Below are 22,882 nucleotides of genomic sequence, written 5' to 3'. Positions count from 1 at the left end.
CAGCTCCTTTAAAGAGTGAAAGGCTTCAGTTGTGTAGCATTCCAGAAGGAACTGCCCAACAGCCTGACTTTCCTTCCCCCACCAATACCATATGGGATCGCTCCCTTGGGAAGAAGAAATGGAACTATTGCAGAACAGTGTCCCCAACCCTCAAGTGACCCAGAAGAACGTTATCACTGTTAGTACCCTTTTTCCCTGAAAATAAGACCCCCCCGGATAATAAGCCCAATCGGGCTTTGAGCGCATGTGCTAAAGTAAGCTCTCCCCCGAAAATAAGCCCTCCCCTAAAATATTTAAATGCATGTGCAGCCGGTCCTCGCCATTTCCTTTTTGGAAGGGGGAACATGCCCCACATGCCCCTGCCATCCATGCGGAATGACCTCCTGCAAACCCTAGTTACAGCGCCCCTTCTCTTAGCGGCGGCTGCCAATAGAGTGGCAGGCACAGGGACACTAGGACTGGCAAGAGTGTGTCAGAAACCGAGACAGAACTTCTGGCCCTCTTTGGATCAGTTGATACGCGGGCCACAGGCCAAGGTTATGGGGCTTCCTGCACCTTACAAATAATAAGACCCTCCCCCCAAATAAGGTCAAGCGCTTATTTCAGGGGGGTCAAAAGAAAATAAGACCCTACCTTAATTTGGGGAAAACATGGTATCAAATGCCACTGAAGGGTCAAGGGGAACTGGGATGGGACACTCCTGCTATCCAAGTCCTGACAAAGGTGATGCTGAAGGAAAATACAAGCATGAACCCAATCCTCACTTTGGACACTGCCTATGCAAAATCAAGGCTGAAGTGCATCTGGGTGATTTCGCTTGAAAATGCAAGTGCATCACAATGGCCAAATGGCAAGTCTTCCTGTCTATCCTTCCCTAAAAGGCCAACTTAGCAGAATGTTGACGTAAGTCCTGGGATAGAAGAAAGATAGCAATTGAATGGATGGTGTTAAGAAAAGCCATGTGGGAAGTCCTATATTTCCAGAATATGCTGTTGCTACCAGGTAGAGTATGAAGATGTTTATTGTCAGTGTCAAAACCAGAATCAGTTTCTAACTGGATTGCTTCTGTCTATAGTGGAAAGTTTATCATTTCATTCTGTGTCTTTGGTAGCAAAGTGTCTATTGCAAGATGTAGCCAATCAAATATCAGGAGGGAGAAAATACATGTGTGTCTGTGGGAGATGGACGAATGGACAAACTGAAAATGTTTGCTAGGCCAGGGATCTCCAACCTTGGCAATTCTGGGAATTGAAGTCCACAAGTCTTAAAGTTGCCAAGGTTGGCGTCCCCTATGCTAGGCAGTCTAGTAATTTGGAATGCCTGAGTGCATCATATGCATTCATCTGTCAAACTATGACCCTTCTTATTCACTGTTTCAGGATGTCATAAACATATGTCTTCCCTAAAGCTTATGAAGGGACAAGGTGGCTCAGTGGCTAAGATGCTGAGCTTGTCGATCAGAAAGGTCGGCAGTTTGGCGGTTCGAGCCCCTAGCGCCGCATAGCAGAGTGAGCTCCTGTTACTTGTCCCAGCTTCTGCCAACCTAGCAGTTCGAAAGCATGTAAAAATGCAAGTAGAAAAACAGGAACCACCTTTGGTGGGAATATAACAGCGTTCCATGCCCCTTCGGCATTTAGTCATGCCGGCCACATGACCATGGAGACGTCTTTGGACAGTGCTGGCTCTTCGGCTTTGAAACGGAGATGAGCACCGCTCCCTAGAGTCAGGAACGACTAACATATGTGCAAGGGGAACCTTTACATTTTTCAGGCTTATGAATGTGCAGCTTCTAGAAAATTCTGAATGAAAATCGCATCGGACGTCCCTTCTCCACACTCTGCAAGGAATAATAATACGGGACTTTCTCCCTATAATTCCTGCGCTAAATATAAATATCCCAACTATCCTCCAGTCATACAGACACGTTGAAAGGGTTGGGGATTAGGAAGCTTAAATAACACCTACTGAAAAATGTCTCATAGTGTAAGGTAAATAATTTTCCTCCCCTTGAAACTAATTAGTAAGGGAGGAGCATTCATTCATGAGGATGTCCCAATAAAGTAGCAGCTGACAGTGGGAAATAAAAACGGATGCTCCTTATCCCAAACTGTAGGCTGAAATCTTCCAGGGTCTCAGTTGGTGTGCTAAGTAATTAGAGAGAAAGTAGCATTAGGATTTGATTTGCATGTGCTCAAAGGAAGCCCTGAAATTTCTTTCAAAATTAGTTTTTCCCTGAGGCCTAATTACTACCTTGGACAGTTCCTTCCTCTACTCCATACCAGCTGAAGTTTAATCCTTCTCTTTAAGCCTAATACCTATACAGTATTTTCTTTGCTGCAGTGTATTTTAAATATATGATGTTAGGGGAGAGGGAAGTGGCTAAAAATGTAACATGGAGGGTGTATTCAAAACCATGTCCTTTTTCTATATGTTTAGCATGGGGTAGCATCCTCCTAATTAAATCATTTACATATTTCTACATCAACGTAAGTAAAAGGCTTGACAAATCTATTTGAACTGCATATTAATCAAAGACAACTGGCATTTTCCATTCCAGATAATTGACTTCAGCATCTGCCACTTTTTATATGCATAATCTAACACTTACTTAATCATTCATATCTCATCTTTGACAGTTATTTATGGGTATCTAACCTGCAAAAACATCACCTTCTCTCTCCAATTGTGAACTATTATTGTGTCAATTGGGGGAGTGGGGAGGTCTGTGAGTCCTCTTTACTGCCTGGAAACTGCTTGGACTGGTTCTTGCAGTTTTCTTTTGGAAGTGGTTTGCCCTTGCCTCCTTCCTAGGGCTCAGAGAGATCGATTAGCCTAAGATCACCCAGCTGGCTTTTTGCCTAAGGTGAGACTAGAACTCGCAGTCTCCCAGATTCTCCAATTTGTGGGACCCACCTTTTTCTGGTCTGCAGTCCAGTTTAAATGTGATTTTTCAGGATCTATCAAATTAGAGAAAAAGATAACGTATTTTTCAGAGTATAAGAAGCACCTTTTTCCCTCAAAAAAGAGGGTGAAAATCTGGATGTGTCTTATACACTGAATATAGCATTTTTGGCCTCCCAAATCCCTGCCCCCTTCACAAAATGGCCATGCATAGCATTTAGGAGGCTTCCAGAGTGCTCCTGGGGGCTGGGGAGGGCAGAAATGAGCAAACAACGGGCCAGTTTTTGCTCTTTTTTGCCCCCCCAGCCCCCAGGAGCATTCTACAAGCCTCCTAAAGGCTATGCATGCCATTTTTTGACAAAAAATGCGCCCATTTTTTGCTCATTTTTGCCCTCCCTCCCCCCAGTTCCCAGGAGCACTCTACAAGCCTCCTAAAGGCTATGCATGCCTGTTTTTTGACAAAAATGGGCCCGTTTTCAGGAGGTCTGCAGAGTGCAAAAACTTTTTTTTAAATTTGCCTCTTCAAAATCTTGCTGCATCTTATACTCCGGTGTGTCTTATACTCTGAAAAATACGGTATATGCTGTTAAGACTAATTATATATACATATTGGAGTAAATTTTGTTTGCTTCTTTCTCTTCCCCTCTGAATAAACATACATTTAGTAGGGTTTCATGCTGTGAGCCATAGATAGAATATGCAAGTAAACACATGCTTAGGGATAAACAATATATATATTGTTATATATATATTGTTATACACACACACACACACAGCCTAATTTAGGATTAATTTCAAGTGGAAAATGAATTAGCAGATAGGAGCACTTCCCTCCTTTTCCCCCCTCTCTTTTTCTTTCTTTTTTCTCCATTCCTTTGAGTCAGTTTTGACTCTTCGGCAATTGTCTGGATTAGTCTCTGCAGTTTTGTTGGCAATATTTGAGAAGTGGTTAGCCATTTCTTTCTTCTTCCCAGGGCTGAAGGTTGAACGACAGCTTTCCATCAGCATTAAAATTGTCCATAAAAATAAGAGTTCCCACCCAAAAGAAACAATAACCCTCTCTCCCCCCCAAAAAAAACACCATCACCATCCATGCCATATCTTTCCCCACAAAGAAAGATACACAAATCCATTGGATTGGATTGGATTTATTAGATTTATATGCCGCCCTTCTCCCAAGGACTCCATTGATAATTCATAACTATGCTCTTCTGGGCTAAGAACAGTGGTGGGATACGACCAGTATGCCCCGGTACGGGTGTACCGATGCCTGCTGGGAGCACCAGGTACCGTTCCGGTATGGTGCTCCGGAGGGCCCACCCGCCCAACTGCTCTCCTTACCTCTATTTGAGCCGACCGGGGCATTTGCACACACCACAGGACGAACGGCGCCTGCAGCTGGAGTGTCGCGGGTGGTGGGTACGCATGCGCGTGCTGCACGCATGCATGTGGTGGACGCCCGGCCCTGTTGCAGCGTACTGGTTGCAATGGGAGCCAGAACCCACCACTGGCTAAGACCAATGGTATGTCATCCTTCCAGCCCAGGAGATTCATCTTCTCTTTCCATCCCATCTGTACAAAGATAAAACAAGAAGTTGTTTATGTGAATGAAGCTGAAATTATTGATTGGAAATTTTGGGGAAGAGTAAGATTTGCCTTGTGATTGGTTAGAACATTTACCTAAGCCAGGGATGGCTAATCTTTTTGTCCTCGTGTGCCAAACGCTGCGTGCGACAATGTGGGCCGTGTGCCCACACCCATCATGCAATTGTTCACGACACCTCCCCTCACGTGCCCCGCTCCCTGTTCATAAATACGCAACATTCTGTGCGCTCCCCCGCCCTCCCATGCATGTACATGTGACCTCCCCCTGTCCCATTTTGGGCCTAGCAGACCTCCCTGAAGCCTCCTGGGACCAAAAATGGGGCGCCAGAGGGCACCCCCCATTTCCCCCGACCCTTGTGCATGCACACGCAACACTCTCTGCGCTCCCCCTCCCTCCAGTGCTGTCTGAAGATGTCTCTGTGGTCATGTGACCGGCATGACTAAGCACCGAAGGCACATGAACACTGTTACCTTCCCACCAAAGGGGGTCCCTATTTTTCTACTTGCATTTTTGCATGCTTTCGAACTGCTAGGTTGGCAGAAGCTGGGACAAGTAATGGGAGCTCACTCTGTTATGCAGCACTAGGGATTCGAACTGGTGCCGAACTGCCAAACTTCTGATCGACAAGCTCAGCATCTTAGCCATTGAGCCACTGCATCCCTCATTATACAAAGTAAAGCACAGTATAGTACAGTATACAACCTATACAATCCAAAGCTGACATTCATTTCACATGTTCCAGGATATGTAATGGGATCTTCCTAATTCATAGCCAAAAGAATTTGTGATCTACTTACAGATGTCTTTCTTACATGGTGGTCTTGTAGAACTCAAATAACCTTCAGTATCTGCATTTCCTGAAAAGGAGTAAGGGAGGTTTTTTTTTTTTTTTAATGTTAGCAAGCCAGTGCTTTATTGCCTTTGGCTCACTAAATTATAGGTTATGTCAATGTATTCTCATTCTGTAATCTGACTTGCCAAATCCAGTGTTCTTGAGATGAGTTAGAGTTCAATTTGCATAATTTCCCGCTGACTTGGGATTTTAGAAATTGAACTCCAACAACTGTTGAGGGAAGTGGACTGGGAAGTTTGTTATAATGCCTCTGAAATGCCTTTAGCATAACCAGAAACGGGCAACTTTGATTTTATCGGAAATACAATTGTTTTCTGGGGAGTTTGATCCTGGAGTTTGGGACCGTGAGATGGTGACACCAATGGAGGAAGTGAGGCAAGTTTCAACCATCATTTGAGGCTCTTGGGAGCTTTCCTGCCCATTCAAAATCTTCTTAGAGGCTTTAGCATGCCTGTTTTAAGTGTTTGTGGAAAACTTGCATAAGTGCAAATGCACTGGTAAGAATCATCATTTTGCTGCTGAATTTTGACAATGAACTTGGGGAGTCTCAGGAGCAGGGGTGGGCTTCAAAATTTTTAGCAAGGGGTTCTCTGCCCGCTTGCTAGGTGGGCATGGCCATGGTCTAGTCGGCCTCCTGCATTATGGCAGGGTGTGTGTCATTTTTGCCCTCCCTGGGCTCTGGAGGCTTCCTCAAGCCTCAGGGAGGGTGAAAATGGCTTCCCCAGGCTCTGGAGGCCCTCTGGGGGTGGGTTGGAGGCCCATTTCTGGCCTTCCCAAACTTCCGGTAGGCCCATTTTTTGCCCTCCCCAAGCCTCTGTTTGCACCCTGCACTTACCTGCATCCAAAACGGGCCGTGTGGGGACTCCTGGGAGGGGCAGAGCAGGTGGGCGGGGCCAGCCAGGAGTGGGATTTGGGGGTTCTCCGAACTGCACATAATCTTAGCTAGAGGTTCTCCCGAACCCCTGCGAACCCCCAGCAGCCCACCCCTGCTCAGGAGGTAATTCCATGGAGGTTGGGGTCTGTCGATGACTCGTTCAGCCCTAGGTTGCTCCCTCCTGCCAGACTCTTGTGACCGTTGCCTAGGAGAGGCCTACAGTTTTGCCCTGCCTGACTCTCTCATGACAACGGTTCCCACTAACGGTTAACTTTCCCTCCACTTCCAGGAGCTTCCTAACACCTGCCCTATTCTAGCTTGTGCTCTGTGGATTTTTGCAAAGCCGGTTAGTTACGCAGAGCTAGAAAATTAAACCAACCAACCCAAAAAACAAAACAAAACAAAACAAAAAAACCAAATAAAAAAAGAGAAACGTTGCGTTTTGTTCACAGTGACGATCCCTGCGGTTCAGCCAGCAAGAAAACCGGGTGTGACGTGGAGGAACCGAAGGAGTCCGGCAGAGGCAGTGGCCAGGAAGGCAGGTCCGACACCTTGAAGTTAAAAGCCCAGCATGAGGAGCGGCAGGAAGCGCAGGGAGCGGGGTCCTCCCTTTTGGTACAGAAGGCCAGCCTCCACCACACAGGTTCCCCCGTGAGAGGGCAGCGCAGCAAAGGGGCAGCTACCTGTTCCCATGCGGCTGCATCCAATTATGAGCTCTCCCTTGACTTAAAGAATAAACAGGTACGCCTGCTTCTCCTCATGCCTTGGGAGAGAGGGCTGGGGTGGGGCGGGGCCATTTCTCCATCCATTGTTTAGCTTAGTTCCTTTTTATGTTTCACACCCAGCTTGCTGACCATCACCAGGGATGGGGGTGGGACTGGGTGAATATATTTCGGGACGAACCACAGGGAATAGTTTGCATGAAGAGGTCACTTTCATCTTAAACCATCAGGCAGGAAGTGATGGGAAATATCTATATTTTGGGGTGGGTGGGCAGAGGTCTAGAAAGAACTTTGTCTATCAAAATAGGCAATGTTGACCAAGTTAGAAAAATAGTCTGAATGGTATATAAGGCAGACTTCCTGATGTGCAACTTAGCCAGGGGCGAGAAAATAGTGATAGGAATGCCGAACCATCATAGAATAAATGTATATTTCTGTTATTTCGAGGGATCAGAGAGAAACGTGATTATTTCTTTTTTTAGATACAAGCTTATTGAATTCACACTCCCTGAATTTACACTTACCGTGCCAACGGGCGAGTGAAATTGCAAATATATCTCAAGAATCATACGTGCACAATCATGCATGCACAATTTTCAATCTGTTTCGAAAAGGGACAGATTAGGGAGAAGTGCACACAATATAGGAGGCATTTGTGAAAATAACGTAAAGAATACATTAGATTGACTGCAAAAATATGAGTGCTAAGGAAACAGTTATGTACAAGAAATAGGGGTAGAAGAGAAAACACACACACAAAATATTCACTGACGTTTATGCAATTATAAAGTGTAGCAAAGCAAATGAATGAAACAAATTTAAGATCGGAAAAATGAGAAACTGAGTGAAACCAATAATTGACAATCCATGTTTTCTTAATTATTTTTGGTGCGCTGTATGGAATTAACACAAACCTTTCCACGTGCTGCAAGCCATATTATGCAAATGAAAACATTTCCCCCCCCCTAAATCAGGTAGGGTGCATGTATATAATGTATCTAATATATGGACCCATAGAGAAAGTCAGTTTTGATAGACAATTTAGTACATACATTAAATGTTCAAATGGTTTGCCATTTTCTTCTAAGCACTTCCTTATTTTTTTAACACATGACTGTTGAACATCCCTTAATTAATATAACAACGTTTTTCTCTGAAAAAGGAGAATAAAACATGTTGCGGTTAGCCTGATTTTTGGTATACACTACATTTTGCCTCTCTGTCATTACTGTACTTGACACATTAAATTAGATGGCTGGCTGCAACAAAAATACAAATTGTGCGTGAGTTGTCATTTGCATGCAACTCTGATATTCCCCTCTGCCTATGTCTTTAACTAGGCATATTATATTTGGACTGAATGCATGCATACCAGAGGTGGTATTCAGCTGGTTCTCTCCAATTCGGGCAAACCAGTAGTGGTGGTTGTGGGAGGCTCTGCCCCCCCCCGCCTTAATGCACGAGCACTGCCTGTGCACAGAAGGCGGTGCGCATACGCAGATGAGGTGCGTGCGCTCACATTTGCAATCCACTAGGGAAAGTGAATTATGCATTCTCTCTCTCTCTCTCTCTCTCTCTCTCTCTCTCTCTCTCTCTCTCTCTCTCTCACTCACTCTCACACTCACACACACACACACACACACACCAGTTGGTGGAAGCAAAGAGATGCAGAAGATTCCCTTTACTGCCACTTAGTGGTTCTCTGAGGTTTTGCAGCCCAGGTGTAGCACTTTGCTTTAACCACACCAAGGCTGAAATATTTCTTCCTGCAGGCGGGTCAGGGAATTCAGGCCCTTCTGCCTTTCTTAAAGAGTAGCTTCCTCGGTTTTGAAATTAGAAATTCCTAAATGTATTAGTTATTTTTTTTAATTAATGCCTGATTCCAATGGATGCAGAGATGGAGGGAATGGTGAAGACCTCGTAGAGCAAGGTCAGTAGTTCTAAGACGTGTGGACCTCAACTCCTAAGTTCACACATCTTCAATTTGCCAAGGCTGAGAAACACTGGCATTCAGCATTTGGCCTTTGATAGGATGCCCTATTAAATCATAGGTATGGCTAGGAAAAAGAAAAATAAGCAGCAATAGCAGTAGCACTTAGACTTATATACCACTTCACAGTGCTTTCCAGGCCTCTCTAAGCGGTTTACAGAGTCAGCCAATTGCCTCCAACAATCTGGGTCCTCATTTTACCCTCCTCGGAAGGATGGAAGGCTGAGTCATTAAAAGCAGTTATGATTGATTCATCACAGGTGATGCTAATTCCTCCCTATGCAGTTAATAAATCCTTCCTTCTTTAATCTTTACATTTGGTAAGAACTTTTACAAAGACCTTGCAAGATGATTTTGGGATCCTCTGGAATGGGAAGCATTGCAGATTCTCCATCTTAAAAACATGGGAGCTGCCTTATCTTTCAGTTTGGTAACTCTGGCTTTAATGAACCTGACACAGAATTATGGTAAAATTAAGTTATTGTACGAAATAATTTTAAAATCTCTTAGGCGACTTCCGTTCAGCTACTGCAGGTTTTTTTTTTTTTTTTTGCTGGCATGTCATTCTTCTTTTTATAATGTTCACCGTCTGCCACAAAATATTTGGCTCCAGATTGTGTTTCTCGTTTCACCATGTGTTTCTATCTGTGTTTTTATTCTTCACCCAGCTAAATATTTTCACTCTGGTGACATAGGGAGATTTTTAGTATGCCGTTCGAGTTATAATATTTACCAATGTGCATTTCTCACAAGTGCATCAAAGGTATGAATCTACTGATGCACTGGGGGAAAAAAATGCCCCATATGTACGTTGGCTTTTCACCATATTTCTATTATATCAACCATCTTTGAACCAGTGGTGGGATTTAAAAACGTTAGCAACTGGTTCTCTGCCTGATTGCTGGGTGGGCTTGGCCAAGGTGGGAATGGCCTACTCGGCCTCCTGCACCACATGGGGAGGGGCATTTTCACCCTCCCCAGGCTCTAGAGCAGTGGTAGTCATCCTGGTCCCTACCGCCCACTAGTGGGTGTTCCAGCTTTCATGGTGGGTGGTAGGGGTTTGCTGTAACTCTGCTTTATAAATTTTATAAAGTCAAGTTACCTCCCTACTTTATGAATCACCATTACTGTGGAACCGGTGGGCGGTTAGAAAAATTTACTACTAACAGAGATACAAAAGTGGGCGGTAGGTATAAAAAGGTTGACTACCCCAGCTCTAGAGGCTTTCCTTGAGCCTCCAGGAAGGCGAAAATGGCCATCCCCGGGCTCCAGAGGCCGTCTATCCTGTCCTATCCTATCCTATCCTATCCTGTCCTATTCTGTCCTGTCCTGTCCTGTCCTGTCCTGTCCTGTCCTATCCTATCCTATCCTATCCTATCTATCCTATCCAATATGCTTCTAGTGATGTCACTGTGATGCCACCATCAGCCTTTGACCCTTGATACTGAAAAATGGTAGAAAAGATAGATATGTTTCCTGGCTATTAAATTGCCTGTCTTTGCTAAACCTTTGAGGCAACAGAAAGTATTGCATGACTTTACTCAGCAGAGTAAAGAACTGTATTGAAAATTGCAACAGAACAAAAGGAAGTGATGGCAATATGCTTGCTTGGTAGATGCAGGAAGAGAATAGTTGTACAGATAGTTAGATATCAGTGTATCATAGATATCAACATAGCCTGTCAAAAGGCTATACATTAAACAACTATACATTGATTTGCCTGTATCTAATATTTCAATATACAACCAGTCCAAATTTTGTCATTTAAAGCCGCCTAAAGTCATCCTTGGCATGTATAAAGATTATTTAAAAATGTATTTTTTTTTTCTTAGGAAGTAGCATCTGGCTCCCTTTTTTAAATGATTCATATAATCCTTGACAACCTCTTAGTGGGATAAATCCAGTCATATGTTACGTGAGAGCATAAGTCATCTGTTCCCCCTGCTTATATTATTTGAAGGCGATCGATTATGGTACTCATTTCTTGACACAAAAGCCCAAATTACATATTTTAGTCTTGCGTTGCTTTTCAGTACATGGTGTTTGCATGAAGCATTTTTAGTCCCAGCACAGATGCTTGTTAGATATTCCTTATTCCTGGTATCAATGTGCAGGTAACAGCTGCACCTTTCAGACATTTACCGTATTTTTCAGTGTACAAGACACAACTTTTTCCACCCTAAAAGAGGGTGAAAATTTGGGTGCGTCTTATACACTGAATGTAGCCCCACCTACCCACCAGCCCCCACCCTTTGGTCTCTGGCCTCCCAGCAATTTACCTCCTTGCAGCAAACGGAGGCTTCAATAAGCTATAGCAATCCCTGCAGCCTGTAACAGCTGATGATCAGGAGAAATTGAAAGTGAAACTTGCTGTTTGCTCCACCTGCCAAATTGCTGGGAGGCAGATTTTTTTTTCTTGTGCTAATCAGGCTGTTTGCTGCAAGGACGTAAGTCAGCAACTATAAATGTCTATAGAATGTTCAAATCATTAGACTTATTTTTTAAAGACTGCTTTATTATTATTCTAGACAACTTAACAAAATGAAGAAGCTTTTAAAAATAAATGCTTGATCTGAAGAGGCCCCGTGCTATTTTTTAAAAAAAGTGCTATTCTTTTAAATAGCAGAGAATAACTATAATTCCAGAAAGCAGATCAATTTTAACAGCATCTGTACAAGTATAGTCTGAAATATAACACTACAAACAGTGTATATTGTCTGTACTGTTTGTTGCAAGGAGGCAAATTGCTGGGAGGCAGAGGCAGATATTTTTCCCTTGTTTTCCTCCCCAAAATCTAGGTGCGTCTTATACTTCGGAGTGTCTTATACTCTGAAAAATATGGTATTTTGCATATGCAAATGGCAGCAAGTGGGTCGATACTGATGTAATGTTTCCACTCATCTTCAGGTAGAACATCTGAGTGGAACAACTAAATAAGGCTTACATAGAGAATTTCCATCGCACAGAAACTATTGCTATGAAAGATATAGGGCAGTGATGGCTAATCTTTTTGTCATTGTGTGCCGAAAGTGTGCGCATGCACACAACCATAATGCAATGCATGTGTGACACCCCCGCATGCCACTCACCCCTGCGATCCCCCCGCGCATGTGCATGCATTTCCCCCGCGCACCATTTTGGGCCTTTCTGCAGCCTCCTGGGAGAAAAAAACGGGCCGTGGGGGGAACCACCTGCACTCCCCCATCCCCTGCACATGCATGCCTGACACCCCCAGTGCATGCATGCGCATCTCCCTCATCTTCCCACCACCCACACGGCAGAGACCCCAAAATCATCTGGCCAGCGGGAGGTGCACACACATGCATAGGGCAGCTGAGCTGGGGCGATGGCTCGCGTGCCGGCAGAGAGGACTCTGCATGCCATTGTGCCATAGGTTCACCATCATGGATCTAGGATGTGGGGCTACCAGGGCTCCTCAACAAGCTTTGGATTATCTTTTGTTCATGAATGGTCAACCTATGGCTCCAGAATTGTAGGCAGCCTTTAAATCCCATTTATTTGTTTATTTACCCAGTTATTTACATACAGGTTGTCCTGTTTGTAAACAGTTCATTTAGTGACTGTTCAAAGTTACAACAGAACTGAAAAGTGTGACATGACCGTTTTTCAAACTTAGGACCATTGCAGCATCCCCATGGTCACACGATCAAAATACGAATGCTTGGCAACTGACTCATATTTATGACGATTGCAGTGTCCCCGAGTCGTGTGATCACCTTTTGTGACTTTCTTACAAGCAAAGTCAGAGGGGAGGCCAGATTCATTTAACAACTGTGCTACTAACTTAACAACGGCAGTGATTCACTTAGCAACTGTGGCAGGAAAAGTCATAAAATGGGGCAAAATTCACTTGGCAAATGTTTCACGTAGCAACAAAAAGTTTGGGCTCAATTGTGATATGATCTTTTTGTAGCCGAGAACTACCTGCACTAACTGATCAGCCAAAGACCTAAAATAATCTCTTTTTTTGCAGTCCTTAAAACCTTCTTCTCCTCATTTGTTGAAAATTATTGATAAGTTTCCTGTCATTTTGAGATGGGACATAGAAGAAAGCCATAGTATAGGCCCTAAAGCAGGGATGTGAAACTCGATTTCCTTGAGGGCAGCATCAGGGTTGTGTTTGACCTGGGGGGGACAGGGTAGGTGTGGCCAGCTCGACCTCACTTGCGGTAGGCCAAATGCTCTGCCAGTGAAAACGGGTTCCTGAGCTCCATTTTCGGCCTCCACAGCTTCCTGCAAACTTCTGCCAGTGAAAACAGAGCTCAGGAGGGCACCTCCATTTTTGCTGGCAGAGGCATCACGGGCCGGTCCACTGTTTCCAGGGCAGCCCTGTGGGCCAGATCTAAACACCCTGAGGGCCGGATCCAGCCAATGGGCTTTGAGTTTGACATCCCTGCCCTAATGTAATCCAACCATATCAACTCCTTTCCACAAATTCCTTCAGAAACAGACTAATCCAACCTCCTATGTTTTGGGCAGCCCTCAGCCTACCTCTCCTCTGAGGGTGTCCACGCTAGCAGGGAATTCTAAGCATTACAGTCTCATCTGCTCTGAAAATGTCAGGTTGGCAAGGGCTATTTTACAGGTTTAGTTCCATAAGAATTACCGTCATGATTCACTTTCCTGCCGTTATTCATTAGACTCCATCTAAACCTTTTTTTTGAAAGCACTTGGGTCACTGATATGACAAATGCCTTCAAAGAGGCAGAATAGCCATTGGCATGTTGGCCTTAGTTTATGGAAGTTCAAGTCAAACATGTCTAAAAAGAGGGGAAAGTCAGTCTTAGAAAGATCTAGATATATTTAATCCTTCTAGGTCCAGGTTCCTCTTGGAGTCAAATACCCAGAAGGTACAATAGCAGATAAAAAGGGGTAATAAAAGTCCTTAATAGTGGTACAGAACCTGTGGCACCACTCTGACATAAAAACAACACCTGTCCAAATGTCCTTTATATTCCTAACTAAGGTAATGCAGTTCTCAAGTGCACCGGTTTAACTGGCCAACTTGCAACTTGCCTTCTTATAAGCTAATACAAGTCAACATCTGCTTAAAGTATTAATTCGGTAATTAATTTGCTGTGTCATCTCAACATGGACAGAGGTTTGCACATTGTTTTAACCAGGTTCTGTCATACATACTGCACTGCAGTGGGTTAAGTTCATGTAGTGCTAAACCAACGCTAAATCAAAAATCATGGTTTACCAACCAGAACGGCTGGGCTCATGCAATACACTAAGCTAAATTCAAATCGACCACATTTCTGAGACAATGTTATGTATGAACTAGCCAGCCTTAATTGTGGTTAATAGGAAGAACTTGGCCTGAAGCACAGTTTATGAAGCTAATTTGTATTCACAAGCTATGTGTAAAATTTATTTAAGAAAATTCATATGGCTGCCCAGCTCACTCTCAGTGACTCTGAGCAGTTTGCAAGGGTAAAATCCCAATACAAAAACAATAACAAAAACAATGCCCTGGAAACAGCGAAGGACTGGCCTCTGCCAGCGAAAAGGGGCTCCTGATCTCCATTTCCAGCTACAATGGCCTCTTGCAACCTTTGAGCTCCGTTTGTCCTGGGGCAGAGGATTGCAAGAGGCCATTGCAGCTGGAAACGGAGATCAGGAACCCCTTTTCGCTGGCAGAGTGCTTGGGCCACCACAATATGAGTGACGTCAAGTTGGCCATGCCCACTCTGGCCATGTCCATTCCCCCGAGGTCAAACACAACCCTAATGCGGCCCTCAGTGAAATTGAGTTTGACACCCCTCTGCTAGATGGACTTCCTTAGCAGAGAGGACACGTAACATTCCCTACCTCCCTGCAGTGATGGGTTGGGTACATGTAAAATTAGCATTCTTAAGTTGCTGTAGTATCTAATATCTAGACAAATACTAAAAAGCAGAGACATCACCCTGAGGATGTCTATGAGACTTCACATCTGAAAACTGCATACCTTCACAAGTATTCTTAGGCAGCTATACCATAGATACCGATTTGCATCTGTTTGGCTCCTATATACGTATCTTATTCCGTGTATTTATGTGAAGGTAGACATGTATGTCAGTCCTAGAGGAGATCAACCCTGACTGCTTTTTAGAAGGCCAGATTCTGAAGATGAAACTCAAATACTCTGGCCATCTAATGAGAAGGAAGGACTCACTGGAGAAGAGCCTAATGCTGGGAAAGATTGAGGGCAAAAGAAGAAGGAGACGACAGAGAATGAGGTGGCTGGATGGAGTCACCAAAGCAGTACATGTGAGCTTAAATGGACTCCGGAGGATGGTAGAGGACAGGAGGGCCTGGAGGAACATTGTCCATGGGGTCGCGATGGGTCAGACACGACTTTGCAACTAACAACCACAAAGTTACTGTAGATCTAAAAATGCAACGAGATAGTTTGGGACTCTTGTAATCTGGAGAGCCATGACATTTCTCCTTGTGAAGGAAAAGTTTCTTTTTGAGAAAACCTCCTAGCCGAACAAAGGAATATATATATATATCATTCTATCTCATTACCTTGTTATTAATTTTTCTCTGAGTGAGACATTTGTAAAAGTTCAAATGATTTCTTTTCCTCCAGAGAAAGGTAAAATATTGATAGGAAGGATAGTTGGAAATATATTGCATGGAAATTAAATTAAGAAAACAGTGAAATCAAATAAACCCACTCTGAGTCCAGGAGAATACAATGCAATTAAATTTAGAGTAAGCAGGGAAAAAAAACCAAAGCAATAAATGAACAATATTCCAGTAGGCAAGCATACACTGAAAATGATTAGCTCCCATATCTTTAGGTATATTTGAAAAAGGTGCTGCATTTTTTTATCATACTGAGCTATAATGGAGGTTGTAATGTTTTGATTTAGTATGTTATGTAAATCCAGCCATTTCCGTTTACCAATAATGGTTTCTGTCTTTTAAGTACGCGGTGGCTCAGTGACTAAGACGCTGAGCGTGTCAATCAGAAAGGTTGGAAGTCCAAATCCCTAGTACCGCGTAATGGAGTGAGCTCCTGTTACTTGTCCCAGCTTCTGCCAACCTAGCAATTCGAAAGAACATAAAAATGCAAGTTGAAAAATAGGGACCACCTTTGGTGGGAAGGTAACAGCGGTCCGTGCGCCTTCGGCATTTAGTCATGCCAGCCACATGACCATGGAGACGTCTTCGGACAGCGCTGGCTCTTTGGGTTTGAAACAGAGATGAGCACCGCCCCCTAGAGTTGGGAACAAGTAGCACATATGTGCAAGGGGAACCTTTACCTTTATCTTAAACTCAGCCATTTGTGGCTTACTGAAAAAAATATCATTAAAGATCGTTTGTGGTGACATGGAAACCCAACCATTCAAATGGAACTTCTGAGTAGAGCAACCCTGAATTCAAGCTGATCTTCAAAAACCTTGTGGTTGTAACATGACAAGATTGAAATGTGACCAGAGGTAGAGAACATATTTAGATTAAACAGGAGTGATGTAGAGGGATTTAAGGTCCCAAGGGAGGAGCAAGGGAGACTGATCAAAAAGTCAATAAGAGTTGAAATAATAAAAAGGGCAAGAGATGATGGATAGATACAGAATACATTTTGATATGGGATTTGTTTTACTAAAGATTAGGAAATAGAGCAAGAACTAAAAACTGGGAAAGTGTTATTTTATATATATTGTTATACGATGAAAGTTATTATCGTTACTAGGTACAAGTAAATGTTAGAAGTTAAGATTATTATTGCACAGTATATGTTTAAAAAGTAACAACTAAGAGATCATGGATAGAAGGCTTACTGAGATAGATAAGCAAATACTGCTATCATTATGTCATCATGATCAATGGTGTGAATATTATCCCTATTATTATTACTTCTCAAAACTAATTGTACCTAGACAACACTGTTCATGTCAGGGATGGGATGCTGGGAGTTCATAGGGGTTCAAGAGAACCTCTAGCTAAGATTCTGTGCAGTTCGGAGAACCCCCAAATCCCACTCTTGGCTGGTCTCGCCTACCCCGCCCCTCCAAGGAGTCCCTTTTTTGGATGCAGGTCAGTGCAGGGCACGCATGGAGGCTCGGGGAGGATGAAAAACGGGCCTACTGGAAGTTCAGGAAGGCTGGAAACTGGCCGGTTTCCATCCTCCAGAAGGCCTCCGGAGCCTGGGGAGGCCGTTTTCGCTGGAACTTGGGGGGGGGGAACTCCCCCACGCCATGGTGCAGGAGGCCGACTAGGCTATGCCCACAATGGCCAAGCCAACACAGCAACCGGGCAAAGAACCCCTTGCTAAAAATTTTGAAGCCTACCCCTGGTTCATGTAGACAATGATGTTTTATTTTTTAAAAAAAATAGAAAAAAAGGAAGTGTGACCAGAGGGATATTTCCATCTCCCAATCCTCCCTGAATTTGGAAAGACTGTAGGGAAGTCTGTGATATTCTTTGGTTCTTCAATTCATCTTGATTGGTCAATGCTAGCATGGCACCATTTTAGACCACCATTGTTAGAAATATCTTCTGTGTCATCTCTCATCGCAGAAGGAAGTGCCTCTTCTGAGCAAGCGACAAACTGCACAGGCACAAACTTCCTTCAACACCATTGTTTTTACCTCTATGCAAATCTATGCAAATCTATTCGACAGCTGCATATATTAAACAACCCAAGCTTGTATGATTGATGGGCTTCTTTGAATCGGTGACAGGCGTGCAAAATAGGTAATTCCAAGCTTCCTTCCGAGGAAACATGGGATGGTGAGGTTTTTGGCAGACAGCAAGTGTCGAAGCCCCACTAAAATGATGAGAGACAATTCCCCCCGCTTCTTCATAATTGTGATATCATTTTAGGCTGCTCTCGTCAACTCATTGATGGCAACTGGGATAGATGCTTCTTTCCTATAGCTGTGCTTAACTTTATTTTGATTTAAAAGACATTTATCCTGCTTTTCAATCCAGAAATCTTTAAGGTGGCTCACCGTGTAAATTAAAACAGTCAACGATGGATTAAACACTCAGTGTCTGTCATACATTTAACTGGGTCATAAGCAAGGTTAGTGTATTTTGCAAATACCATAAGCCCATCAGCAGCAAAGGATAGAGGAGATTAATTTTAGCTCAACATAGCTCTGCATCTCTTTGGGCTATATTAACCTCCCCCAATTAGGTATATTATGCACAGAGGGACAAGAGGGGCAATGGAGTGTAAACCATGCTTTCCTGCTGTTGGCAGGTAAATAACATCCTCAAGTAGCCTCCGAACTGAGAAAAATCATGGTTCCTATCTCTTTTAACTTCCATCTTAGCAACCCTTTAAAGGAAGAGGGATTAGATAGGCTGCGGCCCGTTTGGAATCGGGCTGCACAAGCAGCGAGCGAGCCTGCGAGCGCATGAAGCTGCATTTGCACAAGAGATGCATGCAGAACCATCTCCTGTCTCTCCCCTCCCCCCTCGCCAATGTCGCTGTCGGTCCTCAGAGCCGAAAAAGTTTGAAAACCGCAGAAATATAGCAATTCCTCAGTTGGAATATTTGCAACAGATGTGAGCAGTTTTCCCAAGTGGTAGCTGGCTAGTCAACCATGTTGTTCAAATACATCCAGTAATCAAATCAGAGTTGGCACCGAAGTTGGCATTGTTGACAACTGTAGAAGCTCAAATTTCAGCACAGTCATGCTATGGTGCTACTCCATTATTTTCAAAGGTGTTTTTCCAAAAAGTGACTGGACTTTCTTGGTCCCCCCCCGCCCCTTGAATATGTTTTGCTTCTCATCCAAGAAGCTTCTTCAGAACTTTCGTTTTCAAGGAAAAAAAACCTCAAGAAAGTCCAGTTGCCTTTTGGAAAAATATCTTTGGGACAACCATGACCTGATGACTGAGAAACTTCATAGATATGGCTCCATGATTAGTTTTGTTCTTCTTGTCCTCCCCCAAACAAGTGAATAGTGGTACAACTAAAAAGAAGGCTTGACTCTCCTTGAAAGTACAGATTATGATTGTGTTTCTCAACCTCAACAACTTTAAGATGTGTGGAATTCAACTCCCAGAATTCCCCAGTCAACATGATGAGGAAACTAATTCAGGACATTTTTGACTGAAGAGTCTTGAAATTCTACAGCTGACACGAATTCTGAATCTCTTTTGACCTTGGGGTAGGTAGGCCTCAACTCCCAGAATTCCTCTCTTGGCAAGCTCATGAGAATTCTAAGAACATAAACTGTTATGTATTGAATATATAAGTTGTGTTAAACCCTGTTAAAGTGAAACCAAACTTTAGATGACATTAACTGTTAACTCCAACTGTTTTGGAGGAAAACTTAGAACATTCATATTTGGGCGGGCTTTTTCAAGGATTGTGATTGGTTTAAGGCCCTGTGGACCCAGAGTATAAATTACAGGCATTGCCTGCTGTTCCTCAGTTAGAGGTATTCATTCAATAAATGCTGTTGTAGCTATGCTAGTTTGTTTCTTGCCTACTGAAACCCATTACACAATAGAAGTCATCTAAGTTTAAGGAATAGGGGACACGGTGGCTCAATGGCTAAGACATTGAGCTTGTCGATCAGAAAGGTCGGCATTTCGACGGTTCAAATCCCTAGCTCCACATAATGGAGTGAGCTCTTGTTACTTGTCCTAGCTTCTGCCAACCTAGCAGTTCGAAAGCACGCAAAAACGCAAGTAGAAAAATAGGAACCACCTTTGGTGGGAAGGTAACAGCATTGTGTGTGCCTTTGGTGTTTAATCATGCCGGCCACATGATCACGGAGACGTCTTCAGACAGTGCTGGCTCTTCGGCTTTGAAACGGAGATGAGCACCACCCCAAGAGTCAGGTATGACTAGCACATATGTGCTCGGGGAACCTTTACCTATACCTTTAAGCATAAGGAAAGTGGCAATCAAACATAAAATATGGTAAAATAAGAAGAGACGACAATATAACCCAAACAAGGTAGGGGTATAAAGCAAAAGAGAGGCAAAGTTGAATAAAGTTGACAAGTGGAACTGCTTATCTAAATGCCAGCAATCTAGGAAAGAGTATTCAATTATTTAGTTAGAAGACTCTATCTGATGCCCTATCTATCTAATGGCAGTGAAACATAAAATACAAACTCTAGTGATGAAAACAAAGGACAGATAAGTTGAATGAAATGAAATGAAATGAAATGAAAGAAAACCTACATTCGAATTTGATATTCTTGTGTTAAACTGTAAGCAGGTCTGCTACATTCCATCTAGAATCTCGTAATTTTTCCTCTTGCTTTCAGAGTTAATGGGCATGCTTTTCTATTTTAAGATATTTAAAATTTATTTACAGGGATCCAGGACTGGTGCTTCTTTTTTTATTTTCTTCCGTTGGCCTGAATCTTTTATAACAACCTCTTGACAAAGTCTTTCATCTTAACTAGAGCGATTCCCCAGTCGCCTCCATTTTCTTTTAGACTTTCGAGTTGCCACATACGTAGCTTGTGTGTCGGGATGCAGAAATATATTGAGTTAATCATTATTTTCAGAAGAAAATTCCAGGAAGGGTAGTTTTTAAGTAGTAGGCAATTACTTTCATTAGTCTGTTATTCAATTAGATGTCAGACACTCCAGTTTCTTTCCTTACAAAAATGGAAAAGGGGTGGTTCCAAATCAGGTCAGTAATCTAGGCTATTTCGTATACGATATTCATTTTTTTAAAAAAAAAGTACAGGGGAAGCTATATGTGTGTGTGTGTGTGTGTGTGTGTGTGTGTATGTATGTATTATGTGTATATGTATATGTATATGTATATGCGTATATATTTAAATGTCACTGCTCAGAGACATCCTTCCTAAATAAGTAAATTGGTTGATTGTTGCACAGCGGTTTATTTGAAACATACTCAATTGCCTATGAAAAGAGAGAGGCGAAAGGCTAGGGGTGGACACAGGTAAAAAATGTCCTGAAGGAGCTAATGGGTGTGGGGAATAAGGTTCTTGGGGAAATGGGGGAGGGAGGGATGGTAGAATGTAGCTCTACCAATTTGGTTTGTGGTAAACTGATTTGTGTGTGTGTGTGTGTGTGTGTGTGTTTGAGAGAGAGAGAGAGAGAGAGCTTTCTTATAAAACAGGGGTGTCAAATTTGATTTCATTGCAGGCTGCATCAGGGTTGTTTTTGACCTCTGGGGGCCGGGGTGGGCGTGGCTAACTCGATGTCACTCATGTCGGGGGCATCAGTGGTGGCCAAGTTCTAAGGCAGCACTTCCCTCAGACCCTCCCTCCCTCTCATTATAATCTCCTTCCTTCCTTCCTTCCTTCCTTCCTTCCTTCCTTCCTTCCTTCCTTCCTTCCTTCCTTCCTTCCTTCCTTCCTTCCCTCTTCCTTCTCCTTTCTTCTTCTTTCTCCTCTTTCCTTATTTTTCCTTCCTTGCTCTCTTCCCATCTTCCCGTTGTTTTCTTTGTCTTTCCTCTTTCCTTTTCTCCTTTCCTGTCCCTTTCTGGATGTTCAGATGCAAAAGGGGAAACATTTCTCCTTTTGTTTTGCTTTTAGTTTGTTTTTCTAGCTCTCTGCCAGCAAAAATGGAGCCAGAGGACGGGGGGGGGGGGGCGGATGTGCAACCCCCAGGCCTCGTTTTTGGTTGTGACAACCTCTTGCAGTCCTCTGCCAGCAACAGTGGAGCCCTCCTGAGCTCCATTTTCTCTGGCAGAGGCACTGCGGCCCAGTCCTTTGCTGTTTCCAGGGTGGCCCCGTGGGCCAGATCTAAACACCCCGTGGGCTGGATCCGACCCATGGGCCTTGAGTTTGACACCCCCGTTATAAATAAGTAAACCAATTTTGTGAGACTATTGTCAAAAAATTCCAAAGCTACTCTGTGGCCTGAAAGGAATTCCTTTCTCTCCTACAAAGCAAAACAGACAAGATAATAGACTTCCGTTGGTTTTTTTCTTCTTCTGATAGATTCTAAGAAGAATAGGATTCTGCTTGTTACGTGATAACTAGCCAGTCCAGTTCCACCTACTGGATAAAATCGGACCGGCAGCTGAATTTAATTGAAGCCGTGCAGTGTTCTAGTGCACCCAAAGACACAATGTTTAGAAAAAGGCGTAAGACAGTCCATGAGAATTTAGGAATAAAGTAGAGGACTGTCACCCCATACCATTCAGCTTCTGCCTCCTCAGACAATTTCCCAGTTTGACTACCTAACGGTTGCTGTTGTTAGTTTTGAAGTCGTGTCCAACCCATTGTGACCTCATGGACAACGTTCCTCCAGGCCTTCCTGTCCTCTATCATCCTCGGGAGTCAATTTAAGCTCACGCCGACTGCTTTGGTGACGCCATCCAGCCACCTCATTCTCTGTTGTCCCCTTCTTCTTTGGCCCCCCAGTGTTGTCAATGCAAAGTCAATGTTACATGAGTGTAAAATAAAAATAGGTGTAAAATAAAGAAGTGTTACGTAAGTGTACAGTCAGTGTTACATAATGGTAACACTAGCTTTAAACGAGAAAAATTCAAAATTGAAATTTCAAGTAAGGTAGGAAGAGTAGAATCCTAGGAGGAACCAGTCCAGAAAAAGCCACTAGGTTAAAAAAAAATATGGCTATTTATTTGTAGGCTTTAAAAATCCAGCCTACTACTAGATGATAGCAAAGTTTGGTCTTCTCTGTCTGTTTGCTGCCATCTGGAATTCTGCATAAAATGAAAACCTTGCTCAGTTTCAGATCTGGAAAAAACCAAAAGTCCAGACTAAACTTTCTGGGTTGGACATGGCTTGGAAAAATAATGGCAGAACCATATTTTGTGAGCCTTGGTGCTGCAGTGGTTAGAGTGTAATACTGCAGGCTACTTCTGCTGATTGCTGGCTGCCTGCAATTTGGCAATTCAAATCTTTCCAGACTCAAAGTTGACTCAGGCTTCAATCCTTTGGAGGTGGGTAAAATAAGGACCCAGATTGTTGGGGGAAAATGCTGACTCTGTAAACCGCT

The 22,882-nt window shown here is 43.3% G+C and overlaps 1 protein-coding gene across 3 annotated transcripts in view; it reads left to right on the top strand.

Annotated features, from left to right (window-relative positions):
- IQSEC3 (IQ motif and Sec7 domain ArfGEF 3) overlaps positions 1 to 22,882 on the top strand; it is a gene marked incomplete at its 5' end in the record, with an annotated part of 253,802 nt that overhangs the window by 143,329 nt on the left and 87,591 nt on the right. For 2 of the 3 annotated variants that reach the window (XM_081957148.1, XM_081957147.1), the window contains one exon: positions 6,687 to 6,975. The exons of the other annotated variant lie outside the window; for it this stretch is intronic. In XM_081957148.1, coding sequence (XP_081813274.1) covers positions 6,687 to 6,975 — 289 coding nt within the window. The remainder of the gene's footprint in view (positions 1 to 6,686; positions 6,976 to 22,882) is intronic. 3 annotated transcript variants of the gene reach the window in all.

Source organism: Natrix helvetica, assembly GCF_964273705.1.
Source record: "Natrix helvetica genome assembly, chromosome: 6".
Classification (NCBI taxonomy): Eukaryota; Metazoa; Chordata; class Lepidosauria; order Squamata; family Natricidae; genus Natrix; species Natrix helvetica.
Note: the sequence above shows the minus strand (reverse complement) of the source record. Positions and strands in the feature narration are given on the sequence as shown.